The sequence below is a fragment of the Miniopterus schreibersii genome (assembly GCF_964146895.1).
Source record: "Miniopterus schreibersii genome assembly, chromosome: 22".
NCBI classification, from domain to species: Eukaryota; Metazoa; Chordata; class Mammalia; order Chiroptera; family Miniopteridae; genus Miniopterus; species Miniopterus schreibersii.
Window position 1 is genome coordinate 15,589,652 of NC_138124.1, and position 25,064 is coordinate 15,614,715.

General features: G+C 53.1%; 2 protein-coding genes across 2 annotated transcripts in view; one reads left to right on the forward strand and one right to left on the reverse strand.

The window, feature by feature from the left end:
* Positions 1-25,064, forward strand: part of SH3GL3 (SH3 domain containing GRB2 like 3, endophilin A3) — a 103,170-nt gene that overhangs the window by 433 nt on the left and 77,673 nt on the right. The gene's annotated exons all lie outside the window — the stretch shown is intronic.
* Positions 1,251-23,231, reverse strand: BNC1 (basonuclin zinc finger protein 1). Its single transcript, XM_081124713.1, has 5 exons — positions 23,165-23,231; positions 11,444-11,543; positions 10,188-10,423; positions 6,206-8,079; positions 1,251-3,508 (listed from the first exon to the last, which is right to left on the reverse strand). Exons 1-5 carry the CDS (start codon positions 23,171-23,173, stop codon positions 2,824-2,826), a joined length of 2,904 nt encoding a protein of 967 aa, XP_080980839.1. The 5' UTR covers positions 23,174-23,231; the 3' UTR covers positions 1,251-2,823.

Here is a 25,064-nt window from a genome sequence, read left to right on the forward strand (position 1 = left end):
TGAGCTACCCGCGGGGTCCGGGGCACTGCCCACCGCGGGGTCCGGGGCACTGCCCACCGCGGGGTCCGCAGCACTGTCCGCAGCGGGGTCCGCAGCAGGGTCCACGGCCGGGTCCGCAGCGGGGCCCGCGAGTCGGGGGACAGGCGGCGCGGCCGCAGGGACCCAGAGCTGCCAGCAGGGGGCGCCGCTCGCCAGCCTCTGAGCTGCGCGTCCCTGCGAGTCGGCGGCGGGAGGAAACGGGCGGCCGCTCAGCCCCGGGGCGCCTGGGTGAAGGCAAAACGCGCCCGCGCGAGAGCCCGTCCACGGAGGGTCGCGGCATTGTCGCTAACACCCCGGGTGGAGACCACCGAGGGCACCAGCTGGCGAGGGGAGGCCGAGCCGAGGCGGGCGCGGTGCCCGCGCGTGGGTAGCGTTCAGCCGTCGGAAGTGGGGCGCGCGACACGGCGGGCGAGCCTCGGACACTCTAGGCGGAGGGAGCCGGATGCGAAAGGCCGCGGTTCCGTCTCCAGGGCGACGAGCTGGCCGTGGGGCAGCGAGCAGACTGGGGGCGCAGGGGCGGGGTGACCGTCCCGGGCACAGGCCCCACGTTGGGGACCCCGAAGGGTTTCGGGCACAACCTGGTGAACGTACCGAGCACCGCTGGGTTCTATGCTCCGAGATGGTTAAAAATGTGACGTTTTGTGAGTTTAATTTCAACCAAGAAAAACACGCACCTATTCCAAACCTTCCTGATAGAGGCAGATGTCTGATTGCGAGTGGATCGGCCCACCCGGGAAAAGCGCCCTGTGATTGGACCCCATCGGCTCCACGGGGCCCCCAGGGTCTCTGAGCCTCCTGGGGTAGGAAGTGGATGTTGTCAGATCCCTGTTTTTAATGTTTTTATTGATTTCAGGGAGAGAGAGAGAAACATCGATGATGAATCATTGATCAGCCGCCTCCTGCTCGCCCCCTACTGGGGATGGAGGAGCCTGCACCCCCGGGCCTGTGCCCTGACCGGGAATCGAACCGCGATCTCCTGGATCCTAGGTCGATGCTCAACCGCTGAGCCACACCGGCCGGGCCAGCAGTTCTTTCCTTGAGGTGGCAGAAGTAACTGATCCCAGGGCCGGCCCTCCAGCCCCCCCAGGTCTTGAGCTCTGTAAGATTCATTGTGTGCGTGTCTGTGACCACAAGCACTCGTACAACAAGCAGCCCGTGTGACAAAACCGATTTTACAAAACCGTTTGCCTTCTTAAACAAAAAGTATGCCATATATATTTTTTATTAAGTCATAGAAAACTCATTTGTATACAAATTTTTTTTTTTCCACTTTGGGGAAACCAGAGTATTAAACAGCCGGGCACCAAAACAGAGGAATGATACATCTCATGTTATGCAGAGAGACGAACCTTCAGTTGTCACATTTATTATATTTTTTTAATGTCAAAAGAATCAGTAACAGGCCGTGGGCTCCTTTCACCCTTAGGCCACGGGGCTACTCTCTGACAACCCCCGATTCTCTTTAAGGCTATTTTCATTATTCAAACCCAACATAACTTTCAGAGATGGTTAACTTGAAGTCTTAATATGAACTCAATTTTTTTCCCTAACACCAGCTCTTAGAGAATTCGTAAATGCCGAATTTCAGGAGGTGGCCTCGTCCCACAGGACGGACCACGCCTCCTTTCTACAGCAAATGTGTAACAACAACGTGGAATACATTCCAGAATAAGTTAAATATTAAGACACATAGGTATGGCAGTAACATTCTACTCTCCTTTCTACCATGTGAATCCCGAAGGTCACCCTAGTCGTACAGGTTTATAAAACGGTGAAGGCTGAGAGGGACCCGGGGGTCCTGAAAATGCACAACCATCCGAACCACATTCTCTCAATGCTCGGGCCAAAAATATCTACACGTGGTCCTGCCGGAGCCATGCCTGCATCCGTTCCGCAGGACGTCGCAAGGAACAGACTCCGAACTTCCCCAAAGGAAAAACAGGCAGTGGTTTTAAAGGTCAGGTCGTCACTCGCTCCACTTTCGAACAAGACCCCGGAGGTCACACTGCGACATGTCTGCACTCATCCCAAATACGCACATCATATAAACACAAATTAAATAGTATCAAAATTATTTTAAGTTAAATCGAAGACCACTGTTTTTAAGTGCATGGCCTCCCTCTCCCCCCGCTCCGCCCCCAGCTTCTTGAATGTGTGTCACAGAGCGAGAACCAACATCCTCAGTAACATTCACGTTGCTCCCTGTGTGTTGGAGGCCAACCTGCTTCCTCTGAGAGCTCCCTGGAGTAACACGTGAGACCTTAGTGGGGGGCTGGGGGGAGAGGAAGCAATTTTCCACTCCAAACGGAGGGACTGTCTCAAAAAGTCCTGCTCCCAAACCGAAGTCTAGATTTCAGACTCAGCAAAGCAGGAACTGGAAAATGGGATCTTCGGGACTGGCTCCTCACCCGCGGTGACCGCCTGCTCCCCCTGGACCCTTAACCTTGCAAGCCTCACTCCAAGCCGCCCCCAGGTCCAAGGCCCCTGGCTGTCAATCTGCAGACCCGGAGATCTCCCAGGGAATGTGTAAACAAATCCAGGAGAAGCTGCATTTCTGCACGTTTTCATTACGTCTGTGAAAAAATACCTCGGGCTAAGAAAAATAACAGGAAAGGCTGCCCCCACGTCAGCTCCCCACAAGGCTCGTCTTTCGCTCATCCTGCAGTAGGCGACTAGAAAGTCAACGCAAATACTTTTTTTTTTGGCCTGGCTTGTCCCAATGGTATTGAAGTTACAAACCTGTCTTTGGACTACCCTCTCCCCAAAACAATGTACCCGACCTCGTTACTGGAGGTGACTCGGAGAGGAGGCCAGGCTTCTGTGCAGGTTAGGGTTCTGGCTGTGTCTGTTCCGGCTGCGCACCGAAGAGAACATGGTGTTGCAGCCCGGGACCTTGCATTTGTGCAGCTGGCGGAGGTGCACCGTTTTGTAGTGGGCCCTGAAGGTCCCTTTATTACTATACGTCTTTTGGCAGAGGTGACACATTATGGGCAACCCGGAGGGCAGGCTGGCGAGGCTCTGGTCGGCCTTCTCCATCAGGACGCAGATGGGGTACTCGTCTTCCCCGGGGGCGAGGCCGGGACCATCACAGTTCCCGTCACTGTCCTCCATGAGCACGGTGCCCTCCTCACTCGCCCCGTCCGAGTCCCAAGAGGAATGGCTGCTGCTCCCCGACTTCATGCTCGAGGTAGTGCTCAAGTCCAGGATGGCGCCGTCGCCCGGCGGGCCCGAGCTGTAGCTCTCCAAGGCGGCACCGTGGACCGGGGTCATCGGGTAAACCAGGCTGCCCACCCGACCGGTTCCCTTGAAGATCACGGACGTCTGGGAGGCCTGCTGTGTGAAAGCCACATCCTGATAGGCCTCCTTGGCCACATCTTTCAGAAGGTACGCTGCCCGGAAATGGTCTTCGCTGCTCTCCAAGGCTTCCTGGGTCAATACTTTTTGGTGGAGGTTTAGGTTTGAACTGTGTCTATAAGAGTGAAAAGACAGTTAGCAATGGGTTGGGCTGTTTTTTGTTGTTTTTTTAAAAAAAAATAAATATTTTTTATTGACTTCAGAGGGGGGGAAGGGAGAGAGAGGAAACATCAATGATGAGAGTCATTGATCGGCTGCCTCCTGCACGCCCGCTGCTGGGGATCAAGCCTATAACCTGGGCATGTGCCCCGACTGGGAATCGAATCTCAACCTCCTGGTTCATAGCTGACGCTCAGCCACTCAGCCACACCGGCCAGGCCGGGCTGTTGTTTCAAAAATAGTCATCGTTCTGAGTGGAGACAGGTAAATACCAGAAAAACCACGTGGCGTGTGAGAAGTGATGATAAGCGGCGTGGGAAGCAGCCCATGCCTAGTGGACAGGGGCCCACGGCTGTCTGCGATTGTCAGGAGTTAGTGTTCATGGGGATACGCAGTTCTCTTCGATTTCCACTGTCCGATGGACACAACTTCCCGGACCTCATCTAAAGAACGGCTGGACCTACCTCCATTCGGCCAGTTTAACCGGGACACTGGCACCAAAGGGTCCCAGGAAATAACTGGTCACAAACGACAAGGAACTTATGAGCGGAGAACTTTATCTCAATGAAGCCTCTATCTTCTAGAGCTGCCCTGTCCAACACGAGAGCCACTCACACATGGCTACTGAGTGCCTGGGATGTGGCTGTCGTATCTTCAAGCGATGCTATTTTGGAGAGACTGAAATAAAGTAAATGACTGAAACATTACTTCACCTGTTTCTTTTTACTTTTTAAAATATGGTTACTAGAAAATTTTAAATTTCCCATGTGGCTTGCGTCAGGGTCTAGAGCAGGGGTGGGGAAACGTTCTTCTGCCAAGGGCCATTTGGACATCTATAAAACATCGTTCGCGGGCCACACAGGATTATCAGCTTAAAAATGAGCTATGAGAAAAGCTCCTAGATGGACTGAATTTTGAGTCCCGCCTGCGGCTGCCTTGACCAAACAATTTCGTGGGCAGTATATGACCCGCAGGCTGGCCGTCCCCAACCCTGGTCTAGGGCGTATGGCTCCAGGAGTTCTACAGGTGTGAAAATCTGATTGGCTAGAAATAGTAGAGTGTGTGTGTGTGTGTGAGAGAGAGAGGGAGGGAGCCAAGTTCAGTTCACGTCTGCAACGTCTCACTGTATGCCAGACAGGGTATTTGCAGATGCAGCACCGTGAACACACCAATCTCCCACCTGGTGATTACTCCTGAGGGGCAGGTGATGGGTACCCATTATGACACATGCCTTGGACTCCTACGGTATCATTTGGGTGTAACTTGTCAGTCAGTGCTGGCCTTGCTCAGAGACCCCCTGCTAACCTGAAGAGCAAACAGCCCTTACCAAGGGCCACAATCTTAAAGGGGATAAGAGAAGGACCCTAACCAGGAAAAATACTTCCCCTGACACAGCTCAGAATGTATGCTGGGGTCAAACGGGAAAAAAAGACCCTTACCGACATAAGTACAGACTGAATTTTCTGTCCTAAATCTCCAGAGATACATGAGGAGGGGAGGTGGTTTAATCCTGCTTCAGATTTACGATTTATCGTCTCCCTTCTGTTCCCCTCAACACGTTTTTTCCCTGAACGTCACCAGAATTGTACTCCCAGGTCGCCCGCTGTGCAAGCAGCTCTTCTTAACTACAACTCTGACCTGTGGTTATGTCAGCGTTCTGGGCTGAGGGGCCGGGATGTGTCAGCAGAAAACCAGACGCTGGGTTGACATACAGGTTCCAGTACATACAAGCGGTTTAAAAAAACAACAACAACCAGCCAGCCAAACACATTCACTGGAACCTTGTGCAGAAAGGTCCCTGCTGCAACAAAGCAAGGCTCTGGGCCCCACGGGGCCCAACGCCCGAGTGTCCCACGGATACCAAGAGCAGATGTGTGGGCTCCTCTCACCGCCTCCTCAAGCCTCAGAGTGTCAGGAAAACCAGGCCCGACAGACGTCTCATCTTTCATCCCAACGTCCCTGAAATAACCTGGGAAATGCCTTTACTCTTTGATACCTTAATATGTAAAAAATCTTCCATCCAGCTGTTGCTCCTTTCCAACATAGCCGGTTAACCGGAAATCAAGAGAAAACGTCTCATTCAACGGGCCTCATGTTATAAGATGAAAATCACACAAGTTTTGGGGAGCTACAGGGATCATTTTAAAAGCACCCCTTCCTTCCTCGAATGTCAGAGGCTAGTTCACGATTCCTTATGCCAAACCCTTGGGGCCAGATGTGTCTCTGACTCCAGAATTTCTCAGACTTTAGAAAAAGCAGAAAGAGGCACATACTGTAATGTCGTGTTAATGCCCCCATAATAAACCCGTTGACATTTCTGCAGTAACATATACCAAAACCCCCACACAAAGGGTGACGTAAAGGCAAAGACAAAGAGCCCCCCCCATCATTTCAGGTCACGTCTTGTGGCCGAATGAGTTTAGATTTTGGAACTGAAAATTCAGGAGGATGGATCTACAGGACAGTGTTTCTCAAACTGTGGTCCCCCAGCCCAGCAACGTCTGTACCAACCCCAGGGGCACGTAGAAATGCAGGTTCTCAGGCCCCGCCCAGACCCCCTGAAGCAGAAGTCCTGGGCGTCAGGTGACTCAGAAACGGGTCGAAGTTTAAGAACCACCACCTTAGGACAAACAGCTGCCAGCAGGCGCCCTACCTGTCCCTGCTCCTGCGGGAAGGGAAGGTGGCCTGGCAGCCCTCCACCGTGCACAGGTGCGGCTCCTTGGCGTGCGTGTTCCGGTGGTGCGTTTTCACGCCGCAGGCGTTCTTGAAGGTCTTCTGACAGAGGTCACACTGGTGGCGACCGTCTTCCTTCCGCCTGGCCGACGAGCGCTGGCCCTCGCGCTCCAGCTCCTTAGAATCTTCGAAGCAGGGAAACGCCATTCCTCGGGTGGACAGGGCGCCAAAGAGCCCCCCGGCCAGCAGGTGCTGCTGCAGCCTGACGTAGTCTGGGAAAGGGAGGCAGGGCTCCACCCCAGGCGGGAGGGGGAGCTCCGGGCCGCCGTCCTCTGCCTCCCTGGGCGCCATGGTCAGCGTCAGCGCTGGCTTCTGCTCCAGCTCCCTCTCAGAGCTGCGTGTGGCCTGTTCAGGGGTTCCACCGATGGCTCCCCTGGGCTCGGTCACCGACTGGAGGTGGCAGGCCACCTGCCCTTCGGGGAGAGGCTTCCCTGGGCATCCCGACTGCGCGGGCTGCTCCTCCGGTGCCCCGCCCGACCGAGGGCTGCAGGCCTCCAGCTCATCCTCACTGACCACCTGCAGGGGCAAGTCCTCGTCGGAGCTGAGCGCCTGCCTCCTCTGCTCGGCAATCTCCACTGCCTCCTTCTCGATTTTGATCGGCATGCTGGACTTCCGGGACTTCTTCTTGGGAAGGGCATCGAAGGGCATCTCGTTGGAGACCAGCTGCTCTGAGATGGAAGAGGACAGCAGGGGGAGGGAAGGCAGCCCCCCGGGCGTGTTTGCCAGCTCGGCAGGAGCGGCAGGGCTGCGGTAGAAAGGCAGGACAGGCTGGACAGTCTTCAGGACGGGAAGAAGCATGCCGTTCTGCCCGGCGCCCGGGAAGACCCCTCGGCCCCTGGAATCCTCGCCCGAACCGGGGCAGCCGGGGAGCGGCCTGCAGTCCGGAGACGTGACCGCGAACCCCGGGCGCTTGCGGTTCTCGGAGGCGGCCAGGTTCAGGCCACTCCTCAGGTCCCTGTCCCTGTTGTTCCTGTTCATGGGCATGTGCAGCCGGGGGTTGGGGTTGGCGCTGTGCCGGTTGCGGCTCCGCAGGGAGCTGAACTCCATGTTGCAGCCCTCGACGGTGCACTTGTGCTTGACCTTCAGGTGCACGGCGCTGTAGTGGATCTTGAGGGTCCCTTTGTCGTAGAAGGTCTTCTCGCAGGCTGTGCAGAACACCCGGCCCTTCCTGGTGCCCAGGCCGTTCCTCTCCGGCTTCGCCTTGGCCTCGGGGGACGGCTGTGTCCTCTCGGGCTTGGCGATGAGGTTGTAGGGGCTGGAGTCGCTCAGGTGGGAGCCGTCCTCCCTGCCAGCGGCAACGGTGTCAGGGCAGCTCAGACACTGCTCCTTCTCAGCCTGAAACGGCGAGGAGCCGGATGTCAGGAAGCTGCTGTCGGGGAAGGGCCCCGGGATCTCCTGCCTGGGGTCCCGACCCTGGTCCTGGCCGGGCTCCAGCACGTATTGCTCGGGCAGTGGCCCAATCAGTGCAGGAGGCACCGGGTTGAAGAACTGCAGGGGGAGCATGAGCGTCATGTTGTTTACGAGGTTCTCAAAGGGGTGCCCGTTGCCGGGACTCCCTCTGTCCAGGGAAGCGGGGAGGCTGGCACCCCTGGGGCCGCAGCTCTCGATGAAGGCCCTAATGTCCATGTTCGCCGCGGAGGGCGGGACAATGACCGACGGCTCCTCCTTCTCCTGAACTGCCATGAGCTCCACTATGGACTTGGTCTCTCCAAAACGCAGGAACTGCTGCAAGGCGGCCACCTCCTCCTCGCTCGTCATGATGCTCCAGTGGTCCAGCACCTTTCCCGAGGCGTCCTGAACCCAGACCAGAAACAAAAAGCGCAGTTAACGTCCCACTCCTTACCCTTTCTTCTGAGAAAGGAGCCACGGGGTCTCGGCCTCCATGGGCACTGCAGGGCACATATTCGAAAATGACATCCCCCCCCAGTTGGTTTGGCTCAGTGGCCCGCAGACTGAAGGGTCCCGGGTTCGATTCCAGTCAAGGGCACGTACCTTGGTTTCAGGCTCGATCCTCAGCCCCAGTCGGGGTGCGTGTGGGAGGCAACCAATCGATGTGTCTCTCTCACATCGATGCCTCTCTCTCTCTCTCCTCCCCCTTTACTGTCTCTCTCATATCAATAAACATATCCTTGGGTGAGAACAGAAAAACACACACAGCATATCTTTTGAACAGTAGTAACTTCTTTACCTAAAGACTCTAGATGGAGCAATCAGACATATTCACTGCATTTTAATAATCCGCCCAAGCAGCTACCATCAGGAAACAAATGAACCTGTATCGATCCATGGCCCGTGCTCATAGAGCACAGCTGTAATTACCCTGTAGTGTTGGAGATCTTTCAAACTCCAGCAAGGCCTAACTTTTCCCAAAACTGCGATAAATATTTTATCACAGAACATGTATTTGATGGCCTACTGAGATTTTTCGCAGTGCACGTAAGGGTTTTGGAGATGCTGAGGGATGTAGTAACATCATAAATTTTTCATGCGCCAGAGGTTCAAGGTAATTGATTCCATATTTTTAATCCCAACACTAGAAAGCAAGATTATTAGGACCATTAAATATTGATCTGATGTCATAATGTAAGACCGTAATGCTACTCTCCTTAAAAGGTTGTTTCTAACCTGCCGGGGGTCCTGCACTCGAGGTGAGCGAACGGGTTTCCGTACGAAGATCATGGCCTTTAGACTTAGAAAGCAGCGGGTTCAAATTCTGGGTCTGCCACCTAGGAGTTGAGTGACTCCGGCAAGATTTAATATGTTTTTATTGATGTTTAGAGAGAGGGGAAGGGAGAGGGAGAGAGAGAGAAACATTGATGAGAGAGAAACATCACTGATAGGCTGCCTCCTGCGCGCCCCCTACTGGGGACTGAGGAGCCTGCAACCCAGGCATCCAACGGGTATGGAACAGGAGACCTCCTGGTTCCTGCGTCCGCGCTCAACTACTGAGCCACACCAGCTGGGCTCTAGCAAAATTTATAAGCAACTCTGAGCCTCTGGTTTTTCGACTGGAGAAAGGGGATATTCTACCTACTTCATAAGACCACTGGGAGAGGGTCTGGGTCAATAAACGGTCGTTAGCACTCATTTTAGGGATGTGGCCTGTCTGAGTGAGACCAAGGTGTACGCTCGTCTTGGAAATAAGTTCGTACCCCCGTTTCAATGAGACTTTTACCCAAGTTAGCTGACATTTTTCCAGTATAGTGGCAAGAAAAAAAAAAATGCTGCATCTGTTCCATATGTCAGAGAAATGATGTCATTCATATCAGGGAATAGGTTCTGTGCCTGTGAAAACACCTCTGTAGCCTCTGGATGTAAAACAGGAAGGCTACCCCCAGGAGCTTGTTAGAGACAGGGAAGTGAAACTACTGTGCCAAGCGTCCTGGCTGGAGGGCTCAGGTGGTTGGAGCGTAGTCCCGTACGCCAAAAGGTTGAGGGTTCGATTCCTGGTCAGGGCACGTACCCAGGTTGGGGGTTTGATCCCCGGTCAGGGCATGTGTGGGAGGTTTGCCTCTGGCTCTGCGAGATAAGTTCACTTTCTCACCCCCAAAACCTCGGTAAAATCTGACACAGACGGCATCTGTGCTCACAGGCAGTTTGCAGATAATAAAGGGAGTGGAGGCAGCACCCAGGATGGGGCAGGTGGTTTACTGGGGAACAGCCGCTTAGTGACACCCAAGTTAGAGAACCGGGTAACACTGACCGGTCCAGAGTTTCGCACATGTGGAGGAAAGCGCTGGGTTCCTCCCAGAACGCGAGGTCGGGCTTAAGCCGTTAGAAAAAAGTATTAAAGGGAAGGGTGACCACAGTGGCTGTAGCGCTGGTCGGCAGCTGGGCTATGACATCTGTTACACGGACGTGGACGGGAGAAGCCACCGGAGAAGGGTGGCTGAGCGCCGTACCTGCAGCACGTATCCGCGGACGTAGTCCTGGAGCGTCCAGCCCAAGGCCTGGAGGATCTGCAGGACCTCGTCTTGCTTCAGCACACTGAAGAGCCGGTCCAGGAGGATTTTCAGGCGGACAGGGATGGCCTGCGTCCCGTAGAGCATGAGGCTGCTGATGTCGAACACCACGTTGGACTGGACAATCTCCACCTGGCTTGTTGGGTACATGGGGGGGATCCTCAGCTTACTGAGAGCTGGAAGAACAAGTGGAAGACAGAACGGTGTTTAAAGATGCTCACTCTCCGGAGAAGCACTGCGCAGGAAGTAGGCTCGCGCTAACTCTCGGAGATCCGTCCCGGCAGAAAAAACCAAACACGACTGTGCAAATAATTGGTCATCTTATAATAGCTTTTGCAGGGAACTTACAAAGTGGGCCTGCCCGAGACTCTTCTCTCCCTTTCCTATGGCATCGCTGAGTAAAATAGCCACGGGTGTGTGTGGGGGGGGTGGGGATGCAAAAAACAAAAAGGGGAGGGGTAAAAACAAAGCTGCAGGTGCCTAACGGAGAGGACAGACCATCAGGAAGCACCAGGTGAAGAACCTGGACTGGGGCCCAGCTGACCTGTGAGTCCAGGCTACTTCCTAGTTACCAGCTCAGCAAATTAAACCATCGAAGTCTGTGCTGTCCAAAGCCACAGGGATCAGCCCCACATGGCTACTTAAATTTAGATTTAAATTCATTAACATTTAAGAAAACTGGGAATTCAGTTCTGTGGTCACACCGGCCACGTTTCAAGCACTTGGCAGCCACACGTGGCAAGTGTAGGGTCAGGTTCAGCCAATAAAAACGCAGGATGCCCAGTGAAATCTGCATATAGATTTCAGGGAAACAAAGAAGTGGGATATGCCTAGGCTGAAAGATTACTTATCGCTTACTGTGTCTGAAGTTCATTTAACTGGGCCTTCTGTATTTTGCTTGGGCTAGGGCTACCGTAGGAGGCCGCACAGAATGGTCCTAACATCGCAAAATGCTGGCACTGAGGCACCGGCCTGCACACCTTTAGAACAGGGCTAACAAAACACGTGTCACACGGAGTTGTTCAGATTCAAAGACACAGCATATCCTACAAAAAGCTCTTCGCCTGGTGCCTGGCACACAGTAGTAACCTACCAATGCCAGCTGTCTTTCTTAGATACTGTGTCCATTCCTGAATAACTGTTAAGTTATTTAGAGGGAAATACCACCAGTCAAGAGAGGGGGAAAGTCAATTTACCGTGGGCCACCCATCCATGTCTGCACTGCTCACACTGACGGTGGTTGATTTTCCCTGGTTTGAAACTTGGGCAACTGCAGTTCAGAGTACAGCCAATAGCCTGCAAAAGAGAACACGGGCACGTCTATGCTTAGCATGGTGGTCGCCACGTGTGGGACACACGCAGCACTTACAAAACAAAGCCTCTGTTCAGCAACATTCGTTGAGCAGTGCGGGCCTGCTCCACGCCAGGCCCAGACGTGCACTACTGGACCCCGGAAAGAGGAGCCGCTGGCCTGGGACCTGGAGACGGCGAACACGACACAGATATTCTACCTGAGCGAGTCAGTTACAAACGTCAGGACTTTTTATGAGACCGTGGGTTGGAAGGAAATATCTTGCTGGTTATTATTAAGGACACAGGAAAGGTGAAGAGGCACATTTTCACCACATCTCTTAGGTTGACCAGAGCAATGCTGCGTTGCACACGGAGGTGCCTTGGAACAAGTAAAAGGGAATTAATTGACCGGAATGGAGAGTAATCCACGTGGGATTCGTTCCCGGTCAAGATGTGGTAGAGCTGAATTCCTGAATGGACTTGAGGATGGGTACTGGCTGGGGGGTTCCCCAACTCCCGCTGGTGGGACTGTAAATGGTGCAGGCAGCTTGGAATTGCTGGACCACAGAGAAACTGCCCAACTGCCGTCCGAGGGGCCGCACCGCCCTACATTCCCACCAGCGATGCGCCAGGGCTCCCATTTCCCCGCCTCCCCGCCAACACCGCGTGAACGGGCTGGCACCAGAGGGCTTTAACGGCAGTGAAAATGCTCCCGAGGACGCTGCACTGCAGCGATGAACACGCATCGTCCAAACCCGCAGGATGGACGACACCGGGAGCGAGCGCCAAGGTGAAACTACAGACGGTGGGTGATTCTAACGCGTCCGTAGGCTCCTCCTTGTAGCTAATGTGGGTGGCGCATAGGGAGTCTCCGTACTCTCTCGAGTTCGCTGTGAATCTAAAAGTGGCCTAAAAAAAAATAAAGTCACAAAACAAAGCAGTGACCTTGCTTTCTCCTGGTCTGACTGTCATTACGATTCCTTTTGGGTTACGACGGGCCTGACCAGGGCAACTAGCCGCGAGACTTTCAAGGGAAGGAACAGGGCTGTTCTCAACTGAGGCGCTCAGCAGGTAGCAACGGTGTTACCCGATTATCAAAAACAAAACGCAACAGGAAACATGGGAGACTCGGAAAGTCATCCGGTGTCACACAGGGAACTCCAGACAATCCCAACACTCGCCCCGAACGACGGGGGAGGCTGCGCGGTCTCACCGGGGGTGACACCGTCCCGAAGGCGTGACAGTTTCTTATTGGGGCGTGTGTGGACAAACACGGCTCTTTTTATGTCTAGAGCACAGATACACATCCGTAAACAAGATACGTGGTGTGTGGTATGACGGCTTCTAAAGCTTCCTTAGCTGGGGGGCCGGGGAGCGATGCAGGGAGAAGTGAGAGAGCGACTGAGAAACGCCGCTCTCGTGCCGGAGTTTATTTCACTTTTTGGTTACACGGCTCCTCCTTGGCTCTGCGTTTGACTAGTGTGTTAAACACACGAACGCACACATCCGTATACCTACACGCACAATCATATAGTTACCTGGACTGGAAGTGAAAGGGTTTAACTTTAATTTTCATTACGTGCTGTCAGAACACAGGCTGTAGAGGGCCCGTTACTCGTTGGGGGCACACCCGATACCGGGTCGTCCGTCCGGCTTCTCAGGACTTCCCTGCGGCGGGCGGACCAATCGCCTGCATTCCCAGCAGCTACCGGCACGCTCAGGACTCAGCCCCGCACATCGTTCACAGCCTGCACTCCAGCCTGACTGTTTCCAGGAAATTTCAAGGAGGAGGGAAGTTCTTATTTTGGATGACGTCCCTGAAAATGTCACTCACTCCCTAAAAAACAAGACTGACCCTCCGCCCTGAGGATTCACGCAAAGCCCCAGGACCCTCGGGGTGACTGTCTGAGGCCCAGCACAGCGAAACGACGCAATTCCCAGCACATTTCACGGCCTAAGGCTGAAACTTTTTTTTTTTTTTCCTGCACCTCTTGACATCCCACTCAGGCTTTCTCAACTTCAGCATTATAGACGTTTGGGGTCGCGTAGTTCTTGACGGTGGGGGGCTGTCCTGTGCATTGGAGGATGTCTCGTGGCTGCTACCCACCAGATGCCACAAGCGACACCTCCCTCCCCCAGGGGCGGATACCAAAAACTGTCTCTAGATATTGCCAAATGCCCCTGGGGGCAAAACCGCCCCCCAGTTGAGACCCGCCCACCTACCCTGACTATTCCGTTTACAGTGTCTACTTTGGTGACAGGATTTTAATCAGTTTTATCTGCAGCTCCAGTGTATGAATGCTGCTTTATATGAACCTACTTGACTAAAGCTTAATAAAGCTCGTCAGACATCTATGGAAATAAATCTCAGAGGAATTAGTGATGAACTAAAAAGGCTAATCACGGAGTCTCAGGAAACTAATAGGAGGCCCTCGAGTTTTTTCCACCCACCTAGGAATTCCACAATGTAGTAAAATTACAGCGCCGTGATCTTAAAGACAAATTAAAACTTCTAAAACGAAATCAAACCACACAAAAAATTGTAATCACGGGACAGAAAGTGCTGATGTAAATCAAGATGGAAAACTCTTCGAACATACATCCTTTCCTCTGGACTCCTGACCGACGTCCTTCTAGGAACAGAAAGCAGATGTTTCCAACATCCCAAACTCATCAAGGCACGATTATCACTTTTTGGCGAGCGCGCTTTAATCAGACTATTTCTGAATCGTTATTAGTCACTTTGATGTGCTACAGATCAACATTCGAAACAGCCATCTCTCTCTCCCTCTCCCTTCCTCTCTCTGAAATCAATAAAAATGTATTTTTTTTAAAAAAAGATTACAATTTAAAATGTGGTTCTTTGGCCGCGTTAGCCACATTTCAAGTGCTCGGTAGCCACACTACTATAGTGGACAGTGGAGGTGAGAAGATCTCTGTCATCATACAGAGAGTTTTACCAGGCCGTTGTGAGCCCAGCGGTGAGACTGGCTACTCTTCCAGCCCCTGCCCTTCCACGCGGTGGCTTTCGTACTTAGGTGATCTCATCGAATCCCCGCTACATCGCGGTGAGGGGGGGACTGTTCTCGGGAAACTTAAATGTATGGAGGATTTGTAATTTCCCCAAGGTCATACGTGGGTGAGCTTTACTGTGAGCATTTATTATGTGTGCAGCACGGCAGCAAACAGCGCCCATGTGTTACCTCATTTCTCAAACCCACCCAGGAGGCAGGTATTCCTAGACCCATTTTATAGATGATGAAACTGAGGAACTCACGGACTATCAGGGTGGTCTCACATCTGGATACCGGAGGCGGATTATTTCTCAAAATACCCACATTTGATGCTAACCGCACTTACATTTATGGGTTTATTTAATCCCTACAGCAGCTCTGAGAGTTACGCATTACCACCCAAATATTTACTGGGCATTTATGAGCCAGGTGTTTTAAACTCGGAGGGCTAAAGTGTTGAACAAGACCAACACTTATAACAGAGAAAAGAAACCAGCAAACGAACCACACCTTATAGAGTAAGATTAGTGGGGTGAAGGAACTAAGCAGAGATCTCTGCTAGCAATTTTACTGGGTGCCGGGCATGGAGGGGAAGAGGTAGGAATAAGCGCCCCTTAGGGTCACCATCAAAGGCTCCGAGGAGGTGACATTTGAACTGAGTGTCAAAGGATGGTAAGGAGCCAGTGAAGAACTGGAGGCACAGGGAGTGTTTTAGACAGCGGGTATAGCAAGTGCAAAGGCCCTGAGGCACAAAAGCGGTTGGAGTTTTCATGGCACGGAAACGGGGGCCGGCGTAGCTGGAGTGGTGCTGGTAAGGTTAACGGTAGGAAATGGGGGTCAGGGAGGCAACAGAGGCCACTCTGCATACGATGGCAGGGCAAGCCAGGGATATGGATTTTATTCTTAGTCTAAAGGTATAAAATTAGTAAGATTTGCCTATTAAAATGACACCTTTGGATGCCGGAGCTGGGGAGCCTGAGCTCCTTCCACCCCTCAGGACACTGGGCATCTTTTATGGGGAGGTAGTAAATCTTACTACCGACCTCAGGCAACTTACGCCTCACTTCCTGTTAAGCCAAATAAGTTTCAGCTCCATGACTTGGAGCCTCTGACTATAAAATGGGCTGGATATCTGCTCCTGCCTACCTCGGAGGCCTGTTAGCCATATTAATGAGAACATACAGATGGAGAGTTAAAAAGAGCAATTAGCGCCGTAAGACTGTTGTTACTGCCAGGCCTGCAACAAGTAAGTTCTTAGGTCCCCTGGGCTCGGGTGGTCTGACTGCACAGACAGGGCTACTGAAAACACTTATGATAAAAAACCCTCCATAAAAGTTGCTTCACAGTGAGTCATTCCTGGGAAGAGGCAGCAGACGTGAAACTCAAAACCAACACCTAGTGCTGACCCGGGGCCTGACCCCGGTAAGCCTTTTACCCGTGTTACTTAAGGGAATCGTGAGTGGATTAATGAGAGGGCTGTACCATGCGTACTAATTACAGATGCCCACTCGATATCCTTTTGCCCGATCTGCCTTGGTAAAAAAATCTTAATTTCCACATCTCCTTTGGTGGCTAGGGTACTAAGCACTAGCCAGCGGTATACAAGTAGAAGTTTTCAGGCGGCGCTTTACGGAAAGCTCCTTATACATGGGAGGTGGCTCAGCTGAGGGACTTCTTTGCCTGTCTTCCTTCTTGGAACACGAGCATGATGGCTGGACTTCAGAGGCCATTTTGCAACCATGAGGCAGACCTTGAAGTCAGGCCCTAAGGACTGCTGAGCAGAAAGGATGGCTTCTTAATTTGGGAGCTCTTTCACTGGCGCCAAATACAGTTCTCCTAAGTTACACACTGATCTCACTGACCACGGACAGGGCCACATAAAAACGGTGTGAAAAATTGGCTAACCTAGTAGAGATCACTAAGGCCAAGCTTAGAGTGTGTGGTCCTCTCTTAAGTGTGAGATCCTAAGGCTGTGCCAGATTCTTGGCGGTAAGGATCATAATTTCCCAACTGGAAATCAAAGGCCCCAGTCTGCTAAATTACAAGCCAGTTGTTAAAAGTCACCAAGCCCAGCTGGCGTGGTTCAGTGGTTGAGCATCGACCTGTGAACCAGGAGGTCATGGTTTGATTCCCGGTCAGGGCACATCCCCAGTAGGCGGCGAGCAGGAGGCAGCCGATCAATGACTCTCTCTCATCATTGATGTTTCTCTCTCTCCCTCTCCCTTCCTCTCTCTGAAATCAATAAAGACATTATTTTAAAAAATAAAAAGTCACCAAGCTTTAAAATAAAAATGCTTTAGGTTTTTCCAAGTTGCTATTTTTTAATGTTAAATATAGACAATTGCTGATAATATGCTTGAGTCCTAGGGGGAAAAAACCCCACCTGCCAATCTATAATACAAGGTACCTTCCAAAGCAGTTGGACCGCCGTAGCTTGTGGGGAGAGGGCTCAGACCAAGGTTCTTCACCTGCATGGAGATTGTCACCCCCACTCTCTCTGCGGCTGCAGCGCTGGCCTCTCTGGTTCGGGACAGGGGGTCTCTACCCAACTGCCCTTTGCAGCTGCTCTGCCTCAAAGTGAGTTTGGACGTCTCACATCTCTTATTAGAACACATTGTGTGTTTTTTGCTCCTTACCTTCCCTCCTTTCATTTTCCTCTAACTTCTTTCATCTTTTACGTTTTCTACTGTTCTTCTTACATACGCAAACCCACAGAGGTACAACTGGGATTCCGGAAACAGTATCGCCATTTGCCAGATGTCTCAGGACAACTGGGGCGAAGAGAGGAGAGCACCCATGAGGTCCCTTTGGGTGAGGCAGCTTACCTGTTGCGGCCTGCAGCACTGGACCGAGGCCCACCTGGGGGGGCCCTGACGTCCACCTCATGCCATCACCTTTCATTATAGTAGTTTAGCAAAAACGATACCAATTTATTATTTAACAAATTGGGTTTTGGGGGGGGGGTTGGCTGCTGTTGGCTTGCTTTTAAGGCATCTGCCGTGTGCTCGTAATCGTGAGGAGCCTCACGGGGGTACAAAGATGAGGAGCTCCCCGTGTCTGCTCTAGGGGAGCACGGGGGCAAGAAAAGCTGTACTACTCGACTGGTCAAGAACAGCCAAAGGGACGCAATTTGTCAAAAATTAATGGGAGTCACTTACTGCATTAAAATCCAGCAATTCAGGAGATACTGAAAACAAATGGAAAACTCATCGGCCACCTTCAGAGATGCTAGGGACCCAACTAATTATTCCCAAAACTAGTAAACAAAGGGAAAGACTCAATTGTGTATATATATATTTTTAATACAAACTGTACTTCAGGGTAACCCCAAATCACTGACGAGACCAAGATTCTCTTCACAGAAGTATTCTAGTGACTAAAGAAAGAATTAGAACACCAATGTCCCTCAATTCCTAATTAAAAAGATGAAAACCGCTTGGAAATAAAGCAATAAAAAGTCAATAAAAAGATGACAACCAGGTCATCTGCCTCTGGATGGAAGGATATATATACTATTACACATGGGGCGTGTTTTTGCCCAAAACGTTGAAACCTGAACTAGATTTAGCCTCCTGATCAACTCCCGTTCACAGAAAATACAGGGGACAGAGGATTGTTTAAATGACACCACAAGGAAGCAAAATCCAGGCTGGAGAGCACCCTACAGGGCAAACCACCCAGCTTTTTCAACAGATAAATTGCAAGGAAAGAAGTAAAGTGTAAACCTACAGATGAAGAGAAACAACGTATGGACCTTATTTGGATCTCGATTTGAACAAACCACTGGCACCAAAGAGTTTATGAGACAATCAAGGAAATCCAAATACTGGAAATTTAATGACGAGAGAGTTGTGCATTTTTTAGGTGTTATATGGTATATTGCTTTTGCATTTTCAAAAAGACTTTTAGAGCTATGCGTTAGAATATCTATGAATGAAATTATAGGAAGTCCGGGATCTGCTTCGATGTACTCCAGTGTTGGTAACGGTGGGGGAGAGGGCAGGGGGCCAGCAGACGAAAAGGGACTGGCCCAAAGGTGATCACTGTTGAATCCCCAAGCACATATCACTAAGCTACGTTAAGCTAGTCTAATTTTGTTTGAAACCATCTATAATAAAAAGTGAAATAAGTAAGATAAATCGAAATTCCGGACCCCCCAACATTTTCTTTTTGAGCGTGATAGCAGACACACAGGGAGAAAGCATCGTTATGCAGGGAGGCCGGAGGAGGCTTCCCCAGGAGGCAGCAGGCATGCTGTCCTCAGCGTGTGCAGGAAATACCGCAGGCCTAGGCATAAAGAAGGCTCCCCCTGGACATGTGTGTCAAGCCCGGGAGGCCGGGCCACAGAGCACAGGTTTGTCACAGGCAGGGAGAGCCGACCTAGACAGGCCACATAGGGTGGGGGTGGCGGCCGGCTGTCCAGATGGGCCGCCAGGAGTCTCTGTGTTGGGCTGATGAAGCCATCGGGGTTCTGAACAATGGGGAGACACTGTTTGCCGTGGGCACGGCTGGAATACTGGACTTGCGAAGCCTTAGAAACCAGGTAGGCAGCATTTGGCCACATAAAAATGACCCGGAAAGAGAACTGATAGGTTTTTGGTTTCTCACTGCAAGTATGGGGATAAAAGAAGAGAGACCAGTGGAAGACTGAAAGCATGGAGAAGGGCCTGGCAGAGGAAGGGCAGGTGGGAGGCAGAACTCAGGGGACAGATGTAGGGCCAAGTCTACCTGTGAGTAGAAGGTCTGCGTGACACGCTAGTAATGTTCTCTTGCTGCTTAGTTCAAAGACGTGATGGGGAAAATACTTGTCCTTTGATCTCTATAAATCAAAGTATAAACTGTGTGCCAAAACAATTTAACAGCTGTGCCTTTTTTCTTAAAATTAATAGTCCTAAAAACCAAAAAATATAAAAACGTGCGAATATCATCTTAGAAATCAAACCAAATGCTTTTTAAAAAAACTAACAACAACAAAAAAAGATAGACACATATAAGAAGGCCATACATATATATGTTAGTTTTCTTTTATAACCTAAGTTTGGGAGATTTCAGTGGTAATCTTCAGAAACCTTTGATAACAAAAAACAGAAGGCCGCTAACTGCACATGTTCTGAACACCGCAGTCCATGTGGGTGGGTGGGGGAAACAAAAACAGAAACAAAAAAGACATTTATACTTTAGGATAATTTTAACGAAGGTGGCCAGTTACACAAGCAGTGCAACTTCACTACTGCTGCCGATGCAAAATGAAGATGAAATTGTGAACATCTCTAAACACAATTTTGGAATCGTTTCTTTTAGGGACTTAATGAGAAATATATATATATATGTATGTATAAGAAAACAAGAAACAACAACAAAAAACCCCCTAGGTTTTCAAAACAAAGTTTTTCAAAAGACCAGACAGTTAATTATGCCATCCTGATCCCTGTCTTAAAATTCAGCACGGTGTGTCATGAAACGTTAGAGTTGCCCATATAAAATTTCTACCTTGGTAACTGAGTAATGCAAGAAACAACCAGAGGGTTACAGAGTAAGGCCGATGCTTCGAGAAGCTGGTACAGAGCTGGGAAATAACTTTGTTGTTTGTGAGAGTGCAGGGAAAGACCACGGAAATCATCTGCAAGAGAAAAGCTAATATAATTGTAGGAAGAAAGAAAAAAAAAGCAGCCTGAACTTGAGTTTACCTGAGACAGCTATTTCTCTCGACACAAGGCTGCTTGGACCTGGCTTTCACGACACTTTATTTCTCTACCTCTCTCTTCTCTCACATTAGCTAAGTGAAATTATCATCCCCCCAAGGCAGAGTCCTCCTGCGATACATTATTAGGTGGGTTTATAATAACGAGTCCACCTGTGGACGGCAATAGCCATAGTCCGTCTGCTTCCAACTCCACCAAGTCTGAGAAGGCCCCAAGCTGGACCCTGGCGACACAGGTCTGCGCTCTGCTTGTACCCACCCTCTTCGCGTACTTCACCAGGATACCAGACGGCCCCTCAGACCAATCCCTTTCGGGGATAAAACAGGCGTATGTCCAGGTAGAGAAATGGGGCCACACTGGAATGTTGGAATTTCCAGAATTAGGAAAAAGGGCTTCAAAGAATGACAAGATAAGAGGAAGTAAGGTTTTCAGGTAGAAACCGATTTAAAAGGGAAAAGAAGCTAAAACTTTTCCAGATGCCCCTTCTGCACAGAACCAACGTAACAATCTCTTAGATGAGTCATGAAAAACAGAATATCTGAATGAGTAAAATTAGAAATCCGTAGTAGAACACTCGGAAGAAGGTTAAGTTTTTAAAAATTTAGTGGCTTCGTAAATCTTGATGTTAGATATAAAAAAGATGAGTGGCTCGGCGCTGAGCTTTCACCTTAGCTGGGGTATTTCTAATTCTCTTTAAACAGGGCTGTTTCTGAGAAAAGTCACTCCTTCCTCCCAGTGACATCTGTAGAGGTGAAAACTCACCCTGGGGTAAAGCGTGCTCCTCCTGCAAGTAATTTGCCTCCCGGAACCTTCAGGGCAGCTCTTTAACGGCCACTGTCAAAATAACCTCTAAAGCCACATACGAAAAGCTGGAGGACACTTCTGCCCCTCACCCTGCTGTGCAACTGCAGCTCAATTTCACCGACAAACCGAACTTTTCAATTGTCTTCCCATTTATATTTATCCATAAGCCTTCGTAAGTGATAAGAGTGTGGCTTATTAAACATCAGTTATTTATTGATCCCATGGGAGAACCTATAGGGCTTTTCTCACCCAATAGGTTGGGATCACCCTCCTTTCCACGCTGATGATGCTGAGGTGCAGGAATGTGAGTGAGGGGCCTGGGGTGTGGGCCGGACTGATGCATGAGAGAGACATAAAATTAAAAAAAATATGAATAACCCTCCATGCCACGCCAATTGCTCCACGTCGGTTAGTATTTCTAACCAGTGAATTCTAACCAGTTGCTAAATCCATTTCTATCCTGGAGGACTGACAGGGACCAACGAGGTTCCCCGTTAAGTTTCGCAGGTGTCGGGATGTCACCAGGGGCTCCCAAGGTAGGAGCAGCGGTGGTGGCGCCAAGTGAGCGTCTCCCCAGCTCCCTCCAGCACTTAAACTGCAGCAGGAGCCAGTCCCACTGGCTGCTGAGGGGCCACTGTAAGACCTCCTCCTCTAGGTGACACTAAAGTCTGCCCAGAAATCAAAGGAGGGCTCACATCGCATTCTTTTAGGAATGCCAAAAAAAAAAAAAAAAGAAAGAAAAAGAAAGAAAATTATTTATCAGGATTCACCCCAGCAAAAGCGGTGGACTCTTTAAAACAAACAAACAAACAAACAAACAAACAAACAAATTTATCGGGATTCATCCCAGCAAAAGCAGTGGCTTCTTTAAAGCAAAAAAGAAGAAGAAGAAGAAGAAAGAAAAAAAAAAAAGTTATTTATCAGGATTCATCCCAGCAAAAGCAGTGGCCTCTTTAAAGCAAAAAATAATTAGAAAAAGAAAAAGAAAAGAAGTTATTTATCAGGATTCATCCAAGCAAAAGCGGTGGCCTCTTTAAAGCAAATAAATAAATAAATGAAAATTAAAAAGTTATTTATCAGGATTTATCCCAACAAAAGCGGTGGCCTCTTTAAAGAGAAAAAAAAAAAAAACGAAAAAAAACACAAAACCCGACGCCGCAGGGTTTAGACGCCGCCGCCGTAACGTTTTAAACGTTTTTTTTGTTTTGGTTTTTTTTTTTTGCGCGGGACGCGCGGAAGCGTCCTCCCGCCACCTGCAGACCCAGGGCCGCGGCGCCCGCAGACCTGGGGACCCGGCGCCGAGGCCACAACCGGACCCCAAGCCCGCGCCCGCGGCCTCAGCTCGCTCGCGGCCAGGCCCGGACCTGTCGCCGTGAGGAGAATAAATTAAAAACAGGTATATATATATTTTTAACTTGCTGCTGGACCTGCGCCGCGGCCCCGAAGCTGCCCAGCGTCCGTCCGTCCGTCCATCCGTCCGTGGGGCCGGGTTCCCGGGACGCCCGCCCCGCCCTCGGGGTTAACGGCGGGGGCCCGGCTCCGGGTGAGCGAGCGCGGCCGGGAAGAGGGGACCCGCCGAGCCTGGTCCCCGCGCCCCGAAACGCGCCGCCCCGTCCCCGCGCGCCCCGCGCCCGCCACGAAGAGGCCGGGCGGGAGGGACGCGGTCGCGGCGCTGAGGCGGCGGGAGGCCCGGAGCCCGCGCCCGTCCCCCGGTGACGCCGAGCCTCGCGGGGCGCCCGGGACACGCGGCGGCTCCCGACCCCGCGCCCCCGCGCCCAGCCCGCCCGCGGGGAGCCGCCTCGGGACCGGGAGGCGACGGCGCCCTGAGGGGACGCGGGGACACGGGGACGCGCCCCGGCGCCTCGTCCCGCAGGTGCCGCCTCAGGAGACGGGGCCGCGCGCCCGGCCGGCCGCTCGGGCTGAGGGGACGCCCGCCGCCCGCCTCTCGCGCGGACGCAGCGCCGCCGCCTGTCCCCGCGGGCTCCTCAGGGGCCCGCCGGCCGCGCGCCTCGCTCCCCACGGACCCCGAGCCCCGCGGAGCCCGGGCGCAGGCGGCGGGCAGGTGGCCTGGGGTCGGGGCCGGGGCCGGGGCCGGCGCGCTTACCTCAGCCATCCTGCGGCCGCCGGACCGGCTCCCCGCGCGTCCCGCCGCGTCCGCCCCGGCTCGGCGGGCGCCCGGCGCCTCCAGCTGCGGCCGTCGGGGGACGCGGCTCAGTGGGCGGCTCCCCGCCCCGCCCGCCCCCCGCGCCCGGTTCCCGCCCCGCCGCCCCGCCGCCCCGCCCCGAGCCCGGGGCCCGGAGCCCTGCCCGCGGCTCGGAGGTGTCCCCGCCGGGCTTGAAGGCGCTTGTCGGGCGACGCGACCCGCCCGGCCTGTCTCCCCGCGGCCGCCCCGCCCGCTCCCGCCGCCCGGACCGCGGCCGCCCCGCGCCGGAGAGGGGCGCCCCCCCCTGCCCCCCCGTCGCCCTGGGGCCCGGGGCTCGCGCTCCTGGGGGGCGGGGCGACCGGCGCTGAGACCCCGACGCGCAGCCCTGCCCGTGGGCGCCCCCACCGGACCCGACCACCGCCCCACCCCACGCTGACCCCACCCCCACCCCAGACCCCCACCCTGACCCCACCCCCTCCCATCCCCACCCTGACCCCCACCCCCACCCTGACCCCACCCCCACCCCCGACCCCCACCCTGACCCCCACCCCCTCCCATCCCCACCCTGACCCCCACCCCCATCCTGACCCCCACCCCCACCCCCACCCCCGACCCCCACCCTGACCCCCAGCCCCTCCCATCCCCACCCTGACCCCCACCCCCACCCTGACCCCCACCCTGACCCCCACCCCCACCCTGACCCCCACCCTGACCCCGACCCCCACCCCCGACCCCCACCCTGACCCCCACCCCCTCCCATCCCCACCCTGACCCCCACCCCCACCCTGACCCCCACCCTGACCCCCACCCCCACCCTGACCCCCACCCTGACCCCCACCCCCACCCCCGACCCCCACCCTGACCCCCACCTCCTCCCATCCCCACCCTAACCCCCACCCCCACCCCCGACCCGGTCCTGGGCGGGTGGGGGGGAAGGCCCCTGCCCCTGCCCCCGCCCCCGACTTAGCTGGTGCCCACCCCACGGGTGCCCCCCCCCCGTCCCCTGCCCTTGCAACACTGCGCACCCCTCGAAGTTTCCCCCCATGTCACCGCCTCCCTGAAGCCGCCCCTGCGCCCCCTCCGCGCAGCACTCCTGAGCTTTGGCCTCTCCTGGCGCCCCAGGCGCTTGTGTCTGCCGCCCCCCGGTCTCGCTGGTCCCCCAGCCCGGGTGTCCCGGTCCCCGCGTCCTGGGCCCCGCTCTCGTCTTAGGGCGCCTGTGCTGAGAGTCGTGGCCGACAAAGCCCAGGTTTGGAGTTAGGGTGTCTTGGCCGCAGGTTCCCAGCAGCGGGACGCTGGCTGAGGAGTTGGCTTCTGGCCTCAGGGTCTCATGTTTAAAAGGGGACATGAGCCCGGCCGGCGCGGTGCACAGGCTGAGCGTCGGCCCAGGAACCAGGAGGTCACGGGTTCGAGTCCCGGGCGGGCACAGGCCCGGGTTGCTGTGGGCTCGATGCCCAGTACCCGGCGGCAGGAGGCAGCCGGTCCATGACTCTCTCATCACTGACGTTTCTCTCTCTCTCTCACCTTCTCCCTCTCTGAAATCAATAATATATATATGTGGACATATTTAGAAAAAAAAATTAAAATCGTGCATGAAACTACCCCTGGACAGGTGGGTAGGGCCACATAAGACACTTGCTGTCTTCCCTCCCTTCCTTTCCGCTGCAGGGAAAACTGATATTTTTTGGGATTAATTTAAATTTGCTACCAGAAGAGCTCTTGGCCACAGGATTATTGAACGGCCGTAATATGCTCATTATAAATACACCAAAATGTCTTAAGTCCCGGGGATTGGCCCACATACATACCTTTAATGTGTCCTATTGAGGGTTTTGGTCAGTCGCTTTGCGTTTGCTGCAGACGA